The sequence below is a fragment of the Garra rufa genome, chromosome 3, assembly GCF_049309525.1.
Source record: "Garra rufa chromosome 3, GarRuf1.0, whole genome shotgun sequence".
Taxonomy (NCBI): Eukaryota; Metazoa; Chordata; class Actinopteri; order Cypriniformes; family Cyprinidae; genus Garra; species Garra rufa.
This window is the reverse complement of record NC_133363.1, coordinates 10,562,734-10,584,262: the sequence shown is the minus strand read 5'-3', so window position 1 is coordinate 10,584,262 and position 21,529 is coordinate 10,562,734. Positions and strand designations below refer to the sequence as shown.

The 21,529-nt window shown below is 37.5% G+C and overlaps 2 protein-coding genes across 2 annotated transcripts in view; both read left to right on the top strand.

Annotated features, from left to right (window-relative positions):
- LOC141330862 (adhesion G protein-coupled receptor G3-like) overlaps positions 1-21,529 on the top strand; it is a 51,315-nt gene that overhangs the window by 19,412 nt on the left and 10,374 nt on the right. The gene's annotated exons all lie outside the window — the stretch shown is intronic.
- On the top strand, positions 14,802-16,867 carry LOC141332450 (uncharacterized). Its single transcript, XM_073837583.1, has 7 exons — positions 14,802-14,997; positions 15,234-15,294; positions 15,745-15,835; positions 16,081-16,242; positions 16,384-16,515; positions 16,625-16,673; positions 16,860-16,867. The coding sequence occupies exons 1-7, from the start codon at positions 14,802-14,804 to the stop codon at positions 16,865-16,867; spliced, it is 699 nt and encodes a 232-aa protein (XP_073693684.1).

Sequence of the window (21,529 nt, the reverse complement as noted above, 5' to 3'; positions counted from 1 at the left end):
CCTGAGACCCAGGCGATACTTCGAGCAAAGTTTTATGAAAATAAAGAAAACTCTTTGAATAAGAAGGTGTGTCCAAACTTTTGGTCTGTGCTGTATGTGTACATTTTTTTTAATTTAGTCCTGTCCTTCAGAGGCTACAGAAGATAGTTACATGTTTCCCAGTAGACAAAATAAGTAAATTTACCCTGATCTTCAAATTTAAAAGGTTTTTACTTGCCAGCTCTTAATGCAATTTTTCCCTTCTGGAGCATCAGTGAGTGTTTGAACCTTCTGTAATAGTGTAAGAACTGTGGTGAGTAAGAACATTAAGAACATTTTTCCTTATCCATTTGTTGTACCAAATCCAGCATGTGAGTCTGCTGCATCCATGATCTACTGTTGTAACAAAGAAGTAGACAACTTCAGAGCTGTTTGCAGCTCAAAAAATAAAGGTTCAACAACGAACCTTCCAAGTATTACAAAAGACTGCCCTGAAATGCTACAAAGTGAAACAACTTTGGAAACCTACAACAGGTACCTATCTTATGTTTAAGATCTAAACAAACTGCATTCATTTTGTTTTGATTGGTTGTATTCCTGTTAATGATATCATTATGCAGAGCGGAGAAAAAACTCATAAACAGCATTATGGAAATGACTAATTATTCAACTGACTACGATTTTGGGGGTATCGCTTTGACTGTGATTAAGATGAACTTAAGCAAAGATCTTGAACCAATCACTGATCCAAAAGTAAGAGATGGCACTTAGACTATGTAACAACTTGCATGTAACACTGCATAAAAAGGTCATGCAAAATATATATCAGAATAATATTAATGGTACAGCAAAATTATTTAATTCATTTCTTTTAATTTTAAGGATAAAAATCAGACACAGGTGGAATCACAAAATGACCATAAGCCTAAGCTGAAACCTGAAGTACTCATTTACGATTCCTTTCATCAGTGTGATGTAAAGTTTGTCATTTGTTTTTCTAACTTTTCTATATAATTATTAAAACTGTTACTTTAACCCCTTCACTTACTATATTCTGTTGTCTGTGGTTGTGAATCTACATCTGAAAAATGCTTCTATAATGTTTAAAGTTGTATGGATTGATAAAACAATATTACTTAATTCATTTCTTTTCATTTTAAGGGGCCTAAAACAGCTCAAAAAATACAGACAGTGATCCCAAAGGAGGTTTTCCAAAATGTCTCTGAGGCTGAGCAGAAAGTTGCAATAGTTACTTACAATTCCAGTCAGCAGTTTAATGTAAAGTTTTTCTTTTTTGTTCTGACTGTTTTATAAAACTATTAAAAATATTCTTAACCCTTTCGTTCTTTATTATATTAACCTACATTCTGTTTGTGGTTGTCTATTTACAGCAGAAAAATACTTCTATAATGTCCAAAGTCATTCGGATTGAAGTTGTTGGACGTGACATTGTGAATTTAACCAATCCACTCATAATGCATTTTCCAGTGAATACCTACACAAACCACTCAACCGTAAGTATACCTTTTAAAATCTTCTCAAAATACCCAAAGAATTTATTTTGTTAATTCTGTTTTTGTGTTGCTATTCATAGAAAAGCTACATATACTCCTGTCAATACTATGATGAACAAGGTGAGTTGGAACTACACAAATAAAAACTCGGTCATCGTTTATGCACACTCATGTTGTTCTTAATATAACTTCTACATTTATATATATGAAGAATTTATAAAGAACCATCATGCATTACTTTCCAAGCAGCGTGTCAAGCTTTAAAAAAGACATCTGTAAAAGTGCCATAAAAGTCACTGCCATTTGGTATTTTTGGTACCAAAATGTATTAATAATATGGAATGTGCAGGAAGCAAAACCTGGAAAATGGATGGCTGTAACACCACTCAGATTAGTGATAGTATTGTGATGTGCACCTGTGACCATATGACCCCTTTTGCAGTGCTTCTAGTGAGTACTAAACCATTCATTCAGGCCATTACTAAACGTGTAAGGTCGCAGAAATCATATACAGTCATTATGATACTGTTTAAACTGAATTCCCTTCTCCACTACCACATATACCCTTTGCCCTCACTCACTCTCAACAGGTTGAGGTGAATAACATTGATGGACAGCAGTGGGAAATCTTGTCATATATCAGCTATGTAGGCTGCAGTCTGTCTGCAGTCTTTTCTGCTTCCTCTATCTTGACGTTCATTTTCAACAGGTGCCGTTTCTTCTGTTTTCATATAAATGTTCAAATGATTCAATTTTTTCTTTATAATTAAAGAATTCAAATTCATACAGTACATATGTTTTGACAGGAATGCAAGGGCTGAAGTGTCCAGCAGCATTCACGTGTCTCTGAGCGCTGCTCTGTTTCTCCTCAACATGAGCTTCATGTTCAGCGAGTGGGCCGCTACATGGACAGTGAATGAAGTGTGTGTGTTTATTGCTGTGACTATACACTACAGCCTGCTGTGTACGTTCACTTGGATGGCTATTGAAGCCTTGCACCTCTACCTTCTTCTGGCCAGAGTTTTCAACATTTACATCAAATACTACATGGTCAAGTTGTCCCTGATTGGATGGGGTGAGCATCAAGACTAAATGCACAGTAACATTACAAACACAGATTGATAGAACAACTCATAAGTCAATGCTAGCAGTGTTTGCAACTTATTTACAGCAATCAAAATAACTCTTAAAATGTTTGTCAAGTGTCTCTTATCACTGGAATCCTTGGATCAAGACGAAGGAGCTGTATAAGGAGCTCCTATTTAATTTCTGCCATTTAAATTTTTCTGCCAAGGAAAATCCTAAGATTTATGAGATGTAAACTGCAAAACACTGCAAGATATGAACTCACAATCCTGAGAAAAGTTAGAATTGTGAGATATGAACTCGCAACTGTGTGAAAAACAACCGAATTGTGAGATAAAAAGTTACAATTATAGTACGTTTTTAATTCATTTTTATTTGTCATTATTTTTTCAAGTTTATAACTTGCAACTGTGAGATATAATCATAATTTTGAGCAAAAAAAAGTCAGAATTGTAAGATTAAAAAGTATATTTTTGTTCAATGCAGTAATAATATTCTACAGAAAATTGCTAAAAAAAATCTAAGAGACATCTAAACTTCAGGTTAAAGGGGTCGTTGGATGCAAAATTCGCTTTTGCATGTTGTTCAAATCGAAATGTGTTGGCAGTGTGTGTACACAGCCACCCTATTAGGATAATAATCCACCCAGTGTTTCTTTTTTGAATCCCCATTAATCATTAGCACTTTCTCAGATCAAGCTGTTCTGAGATTCTTGGCCGAGTGATGTAGTTCTGCACAGGCCCCTCCCGCGATTGTTGACTGACAGGACTATTTTAGCACAGACCTGCCCTGAGTGAGCTGTAAACAGTCCAGCATTGTTTTGACACCAGAGCAGGAGTAGACAAGAATGTCTCCTAAGCAATTAAGATGTTTTGTTGTTGGATGTAATAATAAACATAGCAGTCGTCATTCTTCAGTCGTCAGGGCTTAGACTAAGCCAGGATTAGGCCATAGTTCAATAAGGACATTTAAGTCATTTTTATAAAAGTGCTTAGAATAACAAAACCATTACTGGTGTGCATCTTGAGACAAAACAAAGGCTTTGATATATTTTTAGATCAGTGGGTGCAGGTTTCTATCCGTACAACTTACATTGTAGTTACATTGTAACAAATTGATAAATTACTTACCTATAATCATGTCTTTTGAAACTCAGAAAATAACCAAATTTGGAAAAACAACAGGGTAAGCATGTTAAGATTTGCTCATCCTGCAAACTTTTCCTCTTGACAGGAGTCCCTGCTGTTGTTGTTGGATGTTTGCTGTCAATTCAGCAACTCACCCATCCGTTTTATGGCTCCAAAAATGTGACCTTATCAAATTCAAATGCAGCAAACCCAGTGTGAGTCCTCATAACCTTTTCATTTTACTTTGCTTTTATCTAATTTTTAGCGTGTGTTATTGTGTATTGTATGTTGTTCAGTTGCTGGATCACAGAGCCTCTCATCCTGTACGGCGTGAACCTTCCCTACTTGACCATCGTCTTCCTGCTCAACACAATAGTTTTATTCACAGTGTGCAGACAGATCTTCAGGCTAAAGAAAGTAGACAACAAGCCTAAGAAAATACCTGTGAGGGATGTCAGCACAGTGCTAGGCCTCATGTGTCTGCTGGGTACATCATGGGGTCTGGTTTTTCTTGGTTATGGATATACCAGCTATCCGATACTCTACCTATTCTGCATTTCAAACACAATGCAAGGTAGGTTTACTCTTAGTCACAGAATCATAGCGGAGGTAAATCAATCAATCAATCAATAAAATGCCTGAATGCATAGTGTTGTACAATATGATAATAGAGTTGCTTTGTCCATCAAACTTATTGTTGACAGGGTTTACTATATTTCTGTGGATATGCCGGACATCAAGGCCAGAAAAACAGAAAGCAGCTCAGTCTTTATCCACTGTGGATACCTTCGCCACTGAAAAACAAAAGCAATAGTCTATGCATATGGCACGAGTTTGAACGGTTTTATGGCTAGAGAACATTGGACTCTTTAGGGTTTGTCAGATAATTAGGAAAATTAAAACCAGGTGCCAGATTAACACCAGTGTATTCTCTAAATTTGTTCTTTTTTAATTATTTTCTTAAAGGTATCATATGATATTGCTAAAAAGAACATTATTTTGTGTATTTCAATTCCATTGGTCTCTCTAGATGAGAAACCATTCCACACACTGGCTGTGTCTGAAATTGCCTCTACACCCTTATCCACCTTATTTTACAATGTGGAAATAAGCTATTTTCCTTGAATTTGAAAATCTTAGAGCCGCTATAGGCAAATAAACAGGCAGTGAACCGTAAAACTATTTGCACTGCAAACCAGTGTTTTCATGATTATGAAAATGAATTCAAATAATATGATATCAAATACTAGTTTGTACTAGATGTACTATTCATAGTACATCAGAAGACAGATAATGGGTAACTTTTCTTTTTTCCCCCTATACTGTTCATTTATTTAAATTGCATGTTTCATTCAGTGTTTCATTTAAAAATAATAAACTGTAATGCAAAATTGTAAATGCACTGTTTTTATTTACATTTAACAATAAAGCCAAGCCTAAAATGTTAATGTGTGGGTCTGTTGAGTCCATTAGCAGCACAGAAATATTGTCAGTACATTTTAACTAGTGTTCCTGTAGCTCAAACAATATAGCATAGCATGGCACTAGCAATGGCAACAACATGGGTTTGATTCCAGCAATTGCATAAAGTGATCAAATGTGTACACCTCGATGCAATTTAAGTTGCTTTGTGCAATATAACTATAAAATGCATTCATAAAGTTTTCAGACCCCTTCATTTTTTCAAACACGTTTTCTTATGATGCAGCCTAATTCTAAAATGTTTTGAATTAGTATTTTTGTTTGTTTGTTTCAGTCTTCATACTTAATTATGGTGAAAAGAGTGTAGAATGATTTTGATTGATGATGGAAAATGTTTAGTAATTAAACACGTGATTAAACCCGCTCTGAAAATATTTAGTGATTAAACCCGCTCGTGAAATGGTGCCCGCACCTAAGCCCGTACACAAAATGATGGCTACAACAACGCTCCGTCATGTCACAGCTGCCATGAGTCAAGTCCAGTCACAGCTGCTATTCCTGTGTCAAGTGACCGCAGCTCTTCCTGTGTCAAGTAAAGTCACAGCTGCTCTTTCTTTGTTAAGTCACCACAGTTCTTCCTGTGTTAAGTCAAGTCACTGCATCTCTTCCTGAGTACAGTCAGAGCTGCTCTTCCTAAGTCAAGTCAAGCTACAGTTAATCTCCCAGAGTCTCATCACATCTCAGCTGACCTCCCATAGTCTTGTCACATCTCAGCTGATCGTCCAGAGGCAAGTTATGTCTCAGCTGATCGTCTAGAGCCAAATCACTCTGCAGCTGATTGTCCAGAGTCTGCCCCTGAACTCTCTGTCAGTCCTGTTCCGGGCCAAGGAGGCCATTTATGAACTTTCGTTTGGTCCTGTCACGGCTATGGAAGCCGTCTGCAAACTCTCGCCTGGTCCTGAACTGGCCACAGAGGCCTTTTATGAACCCTCTGCCCCATGGCCAAGGATACTGTTAATGAACTCCTGCCTCGGTCCTTGGGACTGCGAATACTCTGTCTGTGCTGTCTGTCTTTTGCGATTCTGTTTTCCAGAGTTCTCTGCAATGGGTTTCTGATCTGCCTGTGCCACCTGCTACGCTCTAGTGTCCATCTGCTCCACCCTGGTGGGCTCCTGCTCTGTCTGCCCCACTGTGGAGGTCTTCTGTCCTGATCTGGTGTATTCTATCCCATATGCATTGCCCTGGTAGGCTCCTGCTCCGCTTCGGACCTGTCTATCTTGCTGTGGTAGTCCTCAGCTCCTCCTGTACTGCCGGTTCCGCTCCGGCTCCCTTCTCTGCCGGTCCTGCTTCAGTCCCCAGGTCCTCCACCTCCTCATGGACCTGGCCCTCCATCCCTCCCCCGTTCTGCCTCCGCTCCACCATGCAACAGAGCCCATACACAAAATGATGGCCACAACAACGCTCCGTCATCTCACAGCTGCCATCTCTGAGTTAAGTCCAGTCACAGCTGCTCTTCCTGTGTCAAGTCACTGCAGCTCTTCCTGTGTTAAGTCAAGTCACTGCAGCTCTGCAGACCTGTCTGTCTTGCTGTAGTGGTCCTCAGCTCCTCCTGTACTGCCAGCTCCGCTCGCCACCAGATGTTGCACTGTCATTATATTGACTCTCACACTACAAAGACATGTCACCTGGACTACATTTCCCATCATCCATTGCATTGATTACACACAACTGCAACCAATCAAACACACTATATAAGCCATGGAATTCCTCATTCAGACCGCCAAGAATTGATACATTGATGCATAAAAACGGGGCCATTATGAGTTTCCTTATGTTAAAGGATAACTATTGCCAAAATGCAACCTGGGCTGTTTTTTTTTTTGTTTTTGTTTTTTACTGTAAACGAGACAAACTTGTATCTAAAAGCATAATTACGACAAACGAGCCGTTTTTGAGATTGACCGTGATTTCGTTTTGTGGTCAATGGCCGGTGAATGGGAGTACTAGGGGCATAATATTGAGCGCATCAAAATCGATATTTTTACAACACTAAGAAGGCTCGACACACCATGAAACTTTGCTCGAAGTATCGCCTGAGTCTCTAAACATGAACTCGAGCATTGAGAACATTGTTTGTGAACACAGAGTTTACTATGAAGAAAGGTTTTGAACAACTCACTTTCACTGTTTGAGTTTCCGCTATCAGCCATCTTGCCAGTCAAGAAGTGTCGATCTCCGAATGCGAGAGTAAAGATGGATAGCTCCTAAAGCATATTTCCATATAAATGCACGGCTAATTCATTGTTTTGTCGCAAGTGAAAAACAATATTAACCTTCTAGTTGTAAAAAGAGCCTCATATAAGCCTAATACACCTCGATGCAATTTAAGTTGCTTTGTGCAATTTAACTATAAAATGCATTCATAAAGTATTCAGACCCCTTCATTTTTTCAAACACGTTTTCTTATGATGCAGCCTAATGCTAAAATGTTTTGAATTAGTATTTTTGTTTGTTTGTTTCAGTCTTTATTTTGATTGATGATGGAAAATTTTTAGTAATTAAACACGTGATTAAACCCACTCTGAAAATATTTAGTGATTAAACCCGCTCGTGAAATGGTGCCCGCACCTAAGCCCATACAAAAAATGATGGCTACAACAATGCTCCGTCATGTCACATTGTCACATGTCACAAAAGAGCCTCATATAAGCCTAATATTTCGTCCTATGGAGTTCATTCATTCGCATTCGGAGATCGACACTTCTTGATCAACACATAGCTGTGGTTTTAAACGAATTGGTTGAGTAAATTGCTAAAGGACTTATAAAGGCAGTCCCTTGTCACTAACAGTGGAAGATAAAGAAAACATTAGCCTGACTTAGGAACGGCATACTTGTAGACTACTCTTACAATGACAAAAATAGTAAGACTAATATGCTAGTCTGAATTAAGCCTACATCTCTGGGTCAGCACATCCTTAGGCCACTCACAGTCTACATTTTGAATGCATGTTGCATACAATACTAGAGAAACATTGCAAGAACTTCCCCAAATGGCACATATGAACTAAATATACTGTGACTGATCACAGTCTGTCTGACAGTCTTCCTGTGTAAGTGGGTGTTTGTTAACCACAATAAGCTGTAGAATGCAAGCAGTGGCAAAGACTAGACCTGGTAAGGTTAAGAGATACAGAAAAAGTCCCACCTCTAATGCACAAACTGACAGCCATCTGCTCAAAAACTGTTTATATATACACACTATATCTCAACTTTATAATCACAAATAATGCTTGCTTTTAAAAGAATTCACCAACCCTGAGGCCATCTAAGATGAGTTTGTATCTTCATCTGAAGAGATTTGGAGAAATTTTGCATTATAAAGCATTCAGAAAGTATTCAGACCCCTTTCACGATCACTTAAGGATCGAGTCAATATGAAATATCGAGGGTTCACACAAAACAAGGGGAATCCGCTTTTAGCACTGTGCTACATCCGAACTGATTGCACTGTGTTTTATGTATAATAATTTTTATTCTTAACTTTTTTAATTCATTTTAAATCAATTTCTAAATCATTTTAAATTTTCTTAAATTCTTTGTTTTTATTATTGTGATTATTTTTTATGATTATTATAACTCCTCTTATGGACATCACTTTGAATTACCATTGTGTATGAAATGTGCTATATAAATAAACTTGCCTTGCCTTCACTTTTTTCAAATTTGTTACGTTTCAGCCTACCTACATTTGTGTAAATATTTTTTTTTCTCATTAATCTACACTCTGTACCTCATAATGACAACATAAAAACATAATTTTAGAAATGTCTGTAAACTTATTAAACTTATTAAAAAGAAAAAACTTAAATACTTAGACCCTACATAAGTATTTAGACCCTTTACTTAGTACTGTGTTGAAGCAGCTTTGGCCGAAATTACAGCCTTGAGTATTTTTGGGTATGGCGCATCAATCTTTACACAACTTGGATTGGGGGATTTTTGCTATTCTTCTTTGCAAATCCTCTCAAGCTCAGTTAGGTTGGATGGGGGCCATTGGTGGACAGCCATTTTCAGGTCTCTCCAGAGATGTTCAATATAGGGTTCAAACCAAGGCTCTGGCTGAGCCACTCTAAGACTTTCATAGAGTTGTCCCTAAGCCACTCCTTTGTTGCTTTGGCTGTGTGCTTAGGGTCATTGTCATGTTGGAAGATGAACCATCAGCCCAGTATGAGGTTCTGAATACTTTGGACTAGGTTTTCATTAAGGCTATCTCACTATTTTGGCATTGAACTTTTCTTCTATTCTGAAGAGTCCCTCAGTCCCTGCTGCTGAAAAACAGCCCCAAGGCATGAGGCTACTACCAACACACTGTACTTTTAAGATAGTACTTTGCAGGTTATGAGCAAAGCTGGTTTCCTTCAAACATGATGCTTGGAATTGAGGTTCATCGGACCAGAGAATCTTGTTTCACAGAGTCTGATGGTCCTTTAGGTGATGTTTGGCAAATTCCAAGTGTGTTTTCATGTTTCTTCACTGAGGAGAGGATTGAGATTGGCCACACTGCCATAAAGCTCAGATCAGTGGATTGTTGCAGTGATGTTTGTCCTTCTGTAGGTTTTTCTCATCTCCACATATGATCATGGAACTCAACTAGAGTGACCATCAGCTTCTTGGTCACTTTTCTAGACAAGGCCCTTCTCCATCAAATGCACAGTTTGGCTGGGTGACCAGCTGTTGGTCATAGTTGTGCCAAACTTCTTACATTTTAGAATAATGGAAGCCACTGTGCTCCTTTTGAACCTTCAGTGTAGCAGAAACATTTTGTAGACTTCCCCAGATCTGACCTCATGGCTTGGTTTTCGCTCTTAAATGCATTGTCAGCTGTGAGGCCTTTTTAGAGAGGTGTGTGCCTTTCTAAATTATGTCCAATCAATTTAACTTACCACAGGTGGACCCCAATCAAGGTGTAGAAATATCTTTCATTTCTTTTCTTTTTAATAAATTTTTCAAATTCTGTTTTCAGTTTGCCGTTATGAGGTATGGAGTGTAGTTATTATGTATTATTAATTAATAATAAGTATGTGTGTTGATACATAAATAGATACAGGGGAGACCAAGGCTGATCCTCATGTTTCTGAAGGCAATGAATAGTATTTATTTTTGAAGCTGTTTTTTATAGAACCTGCAATGAAACAGGCTATTATAGGATTTCCATTCAAATTCAAATTGAAAAACAAAATATAGCAATATAATAAAAATAGACAGGAAGTGGACGTGGACAGGAAGAGGAGCAGGAGACCGCCAAGGCGGAGGACACCAGCCTCAAAGATCCCCACAGCGGAGCAGATGGCCAACAGGGTGGAGCTGATGGAGCTCAGGACCCCTTCAGTGAAGCTGATGGTGCAAGGAACCACCAAGGTCGCTCAGCCTGGGCAAATGTCCACTAACGTGGAGCAGATGACCACCAAGGCAGATCAGGAACTGGAACAAAGACCACATATAGTTCAGGAATGGCCTTCTTGGCCATTACAGGGCAGACCGAGAGTTTAGGAGTGGGCACCACTGCCCTGAGAAGAGCTGAAGTGGTAGCCACCTTCTCTGGAGGTTCTGCAGTAGAAGCCGCAACCACAAGAGGAGCTGAAGCAGGCTCTGGAGTAGACTCATGGACTGGAGCAGACTCTGGAGTTGATTCAAGGACTGGAGTGGGAACACAGCAGTGTGTAGCCCAAACACAAAGGATGGCTACTGTCATTACAGGAAGCACTGAAGATAGGAAACAGCCTCTGTGACAGCTAGTGCTGAGGCCCTTAGTATGCTAGTTGCTCTGGCTGAAACAAGTGGTGTGTCCTCCAAACTGGAAGCCAGCCTCCAACACCTGTGGAATGCCTGGGTGTCTTCAAATGTGAGGTCCACAATGACCAGGAACACTGGACCGGCAATCGTGACAACTGAAGACTATGATGTGGCATCCAGGCTGAAGGTTCTGGAATGGCAGCCATGACAACTGGAGGCTCTGGCCTCATCTTGTGCAGAGACTCTGGACTGGCGGCCATGACGGGATGAGACTCAGGAGTGTTAACAGGAGTGGGCAATGGTGTGCAAGGTGCAATTCAAGTTCTCCTTTACAGTGAAGGAAGACATGTTTTATATCACTTTTGCATTTGTTAACAGGATTGGGTAGGTTTAGGGTTGGGTTTGGTGTAGAGGATATTTCCAGCATGATAGAGCGTTAAACTTCAGTGACACTCCCCAGATATTTGAATTATGAACAGCAATACGTACCTCAATAAGCGTAATAAAACACAGCAATACGTTCTTATACCAACGTAATAAAAATGTGCCATGGTCACATATTGAATCCACCCTATCCACTCTAAATAGTATTGAAAATTACTAATATCACATAGAATTTAGGATGGATAGTATGCACGTTGGGGTGCAGGCTACAAACTGACTATAACTAAGACACAGGAACCTCTTTAACATAAAAGTCCAAGTACAGATACTGTCGGAGACTATGCTAAGGCTCACACCACTTCAATCACAGGCTGAAGTGTTAAATACAAATACATTGACTGTTTTTCAATTAGTGTCTTTACAGAGAGATAATCCTGATAACAAATTCCCCATATGACAACTAGCCCCGGTCTCCCCTACAACAGAACTTAAAACTGATAAGCTCATTTAAACACTTGCATTTCACTGTGTATTTGTGTATTTTCCCTTTGTCATGTAAAGCACATCTAACTCTGACAAATAAGCCAATAGAGACATTTCATTTGACACTGGACACAACGCTACCATTATGGACGCTGTGAAACAGTTGCTTCGTAAGTCAACAACAAAGCCATGTTATATTGAGTGTGCCAAACATGATTTATTTGCAAACAAAAGCTTGTGTGTTGAGTATGATAACTTGGTGGTTCTCCGTTCACTTTTCCTTTCCATTACTGCTGAAAACGAAACATTATGCAACTGTACTGTGGTAGATTGCTTGCCTGATGACATAAGTAAGCTCCTGAAAATTAAGGAGAAACAAATGAATGTCCTAAAAGACACGAGAAACATTCTCAATATTAAAAGAATGTGCAAAGATGTGATCTTTCATGAAGCTGTCCTGGACATTAGGGAAATATAACCTTGTTAAAGATTTTAAAACCCACAATTCTTTCTGTGGACGTTCAGTGGTTCCAAAAGAAAGCCATCTACGGCATTCTAAATATAAATAATTCTGAGCAATCCGAGAACTACTATGAAGAGGATATTTCCATCATTGTGGTTAAGATGAATTTAAGCACGTCAAATGACTTTGTACAAATCGCCACCCCAGGGGTAGATTCTTGCCCCATAGTCTATATGTCAAAAGTCCAAGCTATAATTCTGTAAGCTACTAAACTGCTGTAAGTGATTTCTGCAACACCAGCACTGCCTTTGGAAATATTTTCATGCATCTGATTTTGCCCAAACATTTGTCTTGATGTCAACAGACCTAGTAAGTTCTAGTTTTCAAGGCGTGGTTAGGACTAATTTTGTATCTGCAGAGACTTCACACATTAACTGCTAATGGAGATCTAACTGACCATGGCTGAGGCAAGCTGCTGCTTTTGATTTGCTACTGTGGCACTTTAATGGCATATGCCATCCCATGTGACCAAAATTATGTGACCAAATGAAAAACCTCTCAGACCTGAGAGCGCCGTTGGTGAATATTTCTAATTGACATGCACTGCTTAAACTGAGATGCCAATCAGTCTGCACAGCATATTATAATCAGCAATTCAAGCACACCTGTACTGATTCCTGGCATATAGGGAGCTGATTGTGACATATTGTGACCATCGTTTCTATAGGAATCTGGGCTTCTTAACAACAACTGAAGTGCCTTTATCAACTGTCATTTGGAACTTTTGATTTAGAAGGCGTGACTTCATTTACAAGACCTGACATACTGTGTGTTACCCACTTGAATTAGTTAAGCCTGGGTCATTCTAAATCCTTGTTAAACACAATACTCGCTTATCCTGATTCATGTTTCACACTACTTGTAATTTACCTAAATCCAAGTTCAAACTGAATGACTCTAAAATGTCATGTGGTGTAACCATTAATGTAAAATGCATTTTTAGAAATGTCATTAATTATAAATTCATGATTATGTTAAGTCATGTTGGTTGTGCCACATGATCTTGTTTGTCAAATCACATGACTTGGATTTGAATTTCATATATTAATAAGAAGTTTTGCTACAATATTACACCCAACTACTTTTTTTTCCTTTTCAAGAGTTTTGTTCTTTTTAATGAGGATTTTAAGTCATTATTGTATCACCCTGACATTTTTGACCTTGTGCTTACCCAAAAGTACCTAATTAATTGTAATACCCATCAGTGACTCTGGAAGATAAAGTGATATGATTTTCCATGTTGGTTTGATCTGGTCAGGTGAACAAGAGGGGGAGGTTTGGGGTTGTGTGTGGGTGGGAATGAGATGGAAATATTAATCACATCACAAAGATACGTCATTATGCCAAACTCTAGCATTTTTACTGCTACCAACAGACGGTTAGGGTCTAAACAATGAAGTCACAACACTAGTCTAGAGGATGTGAAACAGGACGGGTTCTTTGTTTCTGTGTTAAAACCACAAGTTGAAGAAAACAGTGACGCAAAGACTAAAGAAAAGGGAAATCGAAACTTTTTAAGAACTGAAACATGGTGGACTAAAACATCATGTTTGTCTGTTTAAAGGGTTTTACATCTTTGATTGTATGTGCGGTAATCAAGAAAAACAGTGCACAAACAGCTCATTTCAAGTCTAAATCTACTCAGGACACCTCCAAATAAGATACTCTCATGCAGTTTTCTTACTAAAACCTCTGACATGGTTTTCAAGAAAACTTTCAGCTGACCCAGAAATGCAACCTGGGTTAAAAAAAATAAATGACACTTACCACACCATGAAAACAATATCTGCCAATCTTAATGTCTCATCATGAGCTGTTGTTTTTTTTTTTTTTTTTTTGCGAGAGTATTTCCTTTGGACTAATAACAGTACATCAAAAAAGTTTCCTCTTTGTAGCTGTACACAAACTAAAACCTTAATCTATGATCTAACTTATCTAATTGTATATACATAATAATACACTTTTGCTTCTATTAAAAGGTGGGATGTGGGTAAGGTTAGGGACAGGTTTGGTGGTATGGGAAGGGGTGGGTTAGGGTGTAAGGGATGGTCAACAGTGGTAATTATAAAAATTAATAACAAATGTAATCTACAGGTTTTTAAAAATATATAAGTACAATGTAAAAACATGAATGCACACAATAAGTACATTGTACCAAAATATTAATTTAAATGTAAGTACATAGTAGTTAAGGCAACCTAATATAAAGTGGGACCAAAAATGCTACGTGCATAGTTGTTCTTTAATTATTGTTTTTTAATTTAAAAATTATTCATTAAAAAAAAATCTGTTTTTTAATACAAAATTAAGTCTGAAATGTATGTTTGAGCCTTTTGGAAACACATTACAATAATACCATTTGATATATGTGCATATAAAGGTTTTATTGCATTTTTATGTAATTAGTTATTAATTTAGAAATGTCTTGATTTTTTTACTGTAACATCACAAATGTTCCGTGTTGGTGAGTAGAAAGCTTCCATGCATCATGGTTCTGTATGAAGTGATGTTAAAAATGACAGGAAACCGCAGCAATCACATGAGACCTGCTTTTCAGAGACAAGAGTTGACAGAGGCAACACGCACTAGAGGAACAGAGCACTCAACGAGAGAAATGAGAGGCTTTTACTGTTTTGTTCTTTGGATATTTCCAATTTTTTCCCCCACAATAGCGACTCAAAAACGTGAGTGTGAATATGCTCTACCTTTTTACATTTCTGCTCAGAAATATTTGTATAATCATGTAATTTTAACTTAAAAGAGTGACTGTTGATTAGTCACATTTACTCTGTTGTGACATGTTTGTAATATTGAAAGTAATGTTTTTATAAATCTGTAAATAAGTGTTGTGATAAAGATTTGGATTTGAATAATTGATTACAATACTATTTACCTCCCATGATATAATTCCTGTTTACAGGTGTGTTTTGTTATGAGGTTCCACAAAATTGTCAGAAAAACCCAGAAAATAATGTTCCATCGTGAGTGTTATCTTATTAATCTTGTAACAACCCAGCTAACAAAATATGTTCTTAGAATGTTTTGCTAACTGGCTTTGTGAACATTAGAAAAAACATTAAGGGAATGCTCCATTTTATCATTTTTCAAACATTATGGGAAAGTTACTTTTGAATGTTCTCTGAACCAACTTAAATTAGTAAGTATTAGCAATGTATAAATAATGTTTTGAGAATATTACTAAACACCGGATAACTTTACCTTTAACTATTAACACTACTGGAAGAGATTTTGTTAATAACTTTAAGAGAATCTTGCCACAATGTTAGCCAAAGTTCTGAGAACATTTACTGTTAGGAAGTGAAAAGAACGTTTTACATTAATAACATGTTTAGATGTCATAAATGTAATATTTGTAATAAATGTAATATTTTATAATGTCTAGAGATATAAAAATGAATTTATTTTAACAGGTGTATAGAAGCTGGAATGAGAAATTGCTCATCTATAAGCTCTAGAATAATACAAAAAAAAAACTATTTCTCTACATCAATTTCCTCAGAGGTAAGACTACATGGCAGATTAAAAAACTAGCACACATTTACTAAAAACACAGACAATATTTGAATCGTATCATCATCTACACGTATTAGAAATAATTATTTTATAAAAAGGAATATTAGAGTCATTGGACAGTAGTCACTAAGCAAGAAACAAAGTTCAAATGCCAGCAACATAGTCAGCAGTACATGTTAAATTATGTCACACACGCTGGATTGTGTCTTCTATTTTTATTTTTATTTTTTCAGAAAACAGTCGATACAGAAAGAGGATATGTAATTCATATCTCTAAAGAAGCATTACAGAAGAGCAGCAATAAATGGGAGAAAAAAAAAGATACGGAGGTGAAACTGATTGTGTCTCTTCTCAGCGATACCCTCTTCAGGGTCAGCAGCAGTTTAGACAAAAAGGTATGCAGAATTACTGTATTCTGTACCTCAAAACCTTGTTTGTCTAATAAAATGTGAATTTATCTTCTTTCTGCAACACTTGTATTTCATAACCCAATGTTTTTTTTCTTCAAATCATTTGTCATTGTGGGGTTGACACAGACGGGAAATGGCACAAATAGTTCAAGCCCAATATTGCATGGGCAAAACGTGGTGGGTGTTTGGCTTGGTGAGAAAGAAGTTCATAACCTTTCTCAGCCTGTTCAACTCAGATTCTTAAACAACGCCAATCAGGTGAGATGCTTTCACATCACCCTATAAAGCAGCTGTAAAAACACAGCGTGGCCCTGTGTATTTTTTTGAAGATTTTTCCTTTTGTAAAAGTGTGCTTTCATTATTGCAGAGTGAAAACGGAAAATGTGTCTACTGGCATCTCGATAAAAATGGCAAAGGTCAGTACGATTTTTCACACCATCAAAAAATAAACCTCCAGAATCTAGGTCATTCTCAGATTGTGGCATTTGTGTGTGTTTGTGTAAATTTTAACTAGACGCTGCGGTCCCACTTTATACTATGTAACCTTAACTACTAGTACTTACATTAAAAGTAATCATTTCATACATATTGTGTACATGCAGGTTCTTAAATTGAATTTATATATTTTTTTAAATACCTGAATGTAATTACTGTAATGGAGTGACAGAGATGTGAAGCGGCCCGATCCAAACGCAAGCTTTTATTATTAAACATGGTTAAAACAGGCCAAACACAGGTAAACAGGTATATTGAGGGCAAGACACAAGAGAAATCCAGTAAACAGGCGAGGGCCGATCAACGGTGAACGTAATCCAAAGGGGGGAAGCAAACGGGTAATCCAGACAGACAGAGGGTGAACAGAGTCAGAAAACGGCAAGACAAATGGTAATCCAAAACAGCTGAGAGATTCCGGGCAGGCATCGAAACAGACAGGACAAGATAAACCAGAAAGGAATCAAGACATGGATAACTAGACAAGAATACAAGACTGAACTTAGAGTAAGAAAGGATTGGCTCTGTAAAGATGATAACACTAAGGGAGAGCTAATTCTTTGATTGGTTGCAGCTGTGTGTGTAATCAGTGCAATGGATGATGGGGAATGTAGTCCAGGGTGACATGCAACAGCCTGTGGACTTATAAAATCAGAATTGCAGTTTTAATGCAGCTTCAAAGGGCTCTACACAATCTCAGCCGAGGAATAAGGGTCTTGTTTAGCGAAACGATCTGCCATTATAAAATACAAATTTATATAGTTTTTAACCACAAATGCTCGTCTTGCATCACGCATTATGTAATCATGCACATCCCTGTTGAAAAAAACAGCATATGCTGGTTAGGTATGTTTTGGTGCCGGGATGCTGGTTTTAGCTGGTCCTTTGCTGGTTAATGCTGGTCCTTAGCTGGTTTATACTGGTTCTTTGCTGGTTTATGCTGGTCCTTAGCTGGTCAAGGATCAGCATAAACCAGTAAAGGGCCAGCATAAACCAGCAAAAGACAGGCATAAACCAGCTAAGGACCAGCATATACCAGCATATCAGCATCAAACCCTACCTAACCAGCATATGTTTTTTTCAACAGGGATGTACATAGGCGAAAATAAGGTCAAACACCCTTTACAAAAAAAGGTAAAACAAAGATGTCAGATGATTTTGAAGTTGGAGGAGAAAATAAGATGTAGTTTTTCACCCTTCCCTACATTTCTGAACCGAAGTACACAAACAAAGAACTAAACGCACATGACTTTCCAATGTGATTATGCAACGAATGAAGATGTGCATCACAGAGCTAGTGTAAGACCAGCATTCGTGGTCAAAATCTGTAGTTTGGGCCTTCAACCCATTAGTCCCCATTGAAGTCCACTACAGTATATGGAGAAAAATATTGGAATATTTTTCTCAAAAAACTTAATCATTCCAATATTCCAATATTTGTGGTCCAATATTTGTAAAAAAACAATCATTTAAAGTTAGTGCGAAAAACACTCAATTTCAAATGGCGCCACCTCTTGCAAAAACTTAAGTAAACGCCCATTGCTATAACTGGCTAATTCATTGCACTGTATCCCTTCTTTACAGCGTGATGTGTGTTTTTATAGTTGAGATGACGGCATGTTAGAATCATATCTGTTTATGCTGGAGGCAAAAGAACATATAGTAATATTGTTTAAGCATTAATTGTAATAATAATAGATATACTAATTTTATTAGCAGTGATATGCTTGGTGTTTTTATAGCATTTTACACAGGTTTGACATTTGTGACCCTGGACCGAAACATAAGGGTCATAACATTTAAACTAAGATTTATGCAAAGCTAAAGGCTGAATAAATAAGCTTTCTATTGATGTTGTTAGGATAGGCCAATATTTGGAAAATCTGAAAATCTGGAATCTGAGGGTGCAGTCTGAAGTTTATATATATATATATACATGGGCGACATTTGACTCTTGAGTCAGGGGGGGCAAGAAAAAAAATCAGATGTAAGCATTAAAACAGTGCCCTACGGTATTGCAGCACATCAAAGCAGTCAATTAAAGCGCTGCACTTCAGCCCGGGCCGATGGGCCCTGACTTTTTTTTACACCCCAGGGCTACGGCTTCGGGCCAATTTTCACGTCATAGTTCAGACCCGGGCCGGCATCGGGCCTGTTTTAGGCTTCTCCTTATTTTCATAATTTAGACAACCATCAATTATGGTGAAGAAAAAAAATGCCGCGCTGGTGGAAACAACACGAAACTTCACTTTCGCTTTCACTTTTGAGACCGACTCAGACACCGTTTAGTGTGCTTTAGCGCAGCTGAATCCGCGTTCAAGCGCACACAATAGGCTAAAACTCACCCCAAGCACCGGCAAAAATAAATAACAATGAATGTGTCGAGGAAAGAGTAAGGACATAAATGAATTATTTATTAATTAATTTGTGTATTCTGAGTCAGTGTCGCAATCTCCTTTTTGGACGCGCCTTCAGAGAGAAATTCATCTTTACAGATTACATGAAAGAGTTTGTGCTTTTGATTTGTTTTATTTCGTTAAGTAATAATTTAAAGCTTTCTATAAATGTATTTATTATGTCTGTGAGGCATGCATTTCGCTTCATTTTGTTAAGCACTCCTGTTCAAGAACCAGACGGCAGAAAGCACATAATTTTTGTTTTCTTTATTTTATAAAAATGCTGTAACGTTTTTTTCGATGTATTACTCGTACTTTGTGAGCAAAAATGAGGGATAATTTTAAATTGCTTCCAATGAAAAAAATGCAAGTGATTGCACTGGTGCCTCGATCAGGGACGTGCACAGACATTTTGAGGGGCAGGGGCTCAAGTGAAATAAAGGGCACTTCTCATAATTACGTTTTTTTTTTTTTTTTTTTTTTTAACAAAAAAGTATATATATTAACGCAACACTGACTTCCTTATAAAAAAATAATTTAAAAAGTTAATTTTATTTTCCTCAAACTCATGCAATTGTTTAATTTTCAAAAGATGTCTACAAAATAATCAGTTCACACAGAAACCATGGTCTCCTTAGTATTCACTGGGTTTATAGAGCAGCAAAGGAAACCATTCCACAATGTGCATGTTTTGAAAACATTTTCTATGCTACTAGAAAAATTCAATAAAAGCCAATGTCATGTATGTATTTGTGGTTGTATGGAATACTATTTTATAAAGGTTTAGAGGAAATAAAAAAAGTTAAATTACTCATAAATAAAATTAATTTATAAATATTGTTATTTTTAATGTTAACTTATTTCTACTCAGTTTTATATATTATTAATGTAGCAGATGCAGTTACTCAGATTTACTACATTTTTTAGAGTGTACTGTATCAATCCTCCATCTGTTTGCATCTGTAGATTTCTTTTAAATTCACCAATTTATGCTATGATATATGCTTATTACTAACTTATTTTATTACATGATGGCTTGGTTGAATTCCAATGTAGAATGCGGTCTGTTATTTCTTGATAAAAGACCGCTGTGCGGAGTATGTTGCGTTCACACCGGACGCGAATGAAGCGGCAAGCGCGAGTGATTTACATGTTAAGTCAATGCAAAGACGCGAATAGCCATTCTGCGGCGCGAAACGCGCGAATGCGGCGGCGCGAAACTCGCGAATAGCGCGAATGAAGCGGCGCTTCAGAACTATTCTTCAATAAATATATTTGTTTGACAGGGAAGCTGTGCGCAAACAGGAATATATATTATTTTTCAAAAAAAAAAAAAGCACCCCAGAAAAAAGGGCACTTTCTCTCCAGGAATATAAAGGGCAGGTGCTCAAGCCCCCTTTGATGTCTATGTGTGCACGTGCCTGGCCTCGATGTCCTGCAAGCTTTAGCTTCCACTTTCTGCACAAACTATGCGCATATAGCTCACATGTATCTGTAACGTTTAAACTACCATTGTTTTATACTTGAACTGTTTTATATCTATAGATTTCATTTTAGGCAAGTCGTGATGATTTGAGAAGGCAAACTGATCAAACAGACTATGATCAGTCTTCCGCTGGGCGCTGTTCGGTAAATATATATTTTTTTAACGAATAAAAAATGCTCCAAGCGTTTTTTCTAAATTAGCTAAATAAAAAACGAAACTAAATATAAACATTTTACCATTACATACAAAACTGAACTATTTTATAGCTGAAACAGTAAGTTGTTTTGGGAGAAGGGGAAAATATATTTTTATCCCGTCTATTGCTTCACCGTTATTTCGAGAATAAACCCAGCGTAAATATGCAAATGTCACTCCCAAAACACATCAGCTTACATGTGCCGAAAAACGAAAGTTTCATACAAATTCTAAATGGATTATAGCCTGGAAAGTGCAAAGCACGCTCCACTAAAAATTCATAGAGATCTCACAAAATTCCGTTATAATTAATAAAGCTCTCTAAACTACACAATTAATATTTTATTTACATCGCGTCTACACTCATAAGATGATTCATGAGCGCACAAAACGGCACTTAATAAAAACCGATCAGGCGCTTTCAGCAGTGAGTGAATTCTGACAAGTGTTTCTAATTGTTCGGAAACAACAGATATGTCTGTGATTGGCTACATTGCTCAACGCTGCAAAAACACGTTGGATAGTTTTCCAGATCTTCAATTGCTTTGCTTTCGTTTGAGGGTTACATAGCACCGTCTAGTTCCCAAGTACAACCGAGCCTAAGCTTGGCTAAAGCAGTTGCAGCGGGGCTGTCGAGGATTCCATGACTAACCACAGGGGGGGCAACTGCCCCCCCTTGCCCCCCCCTAATGTCGCCCATGTT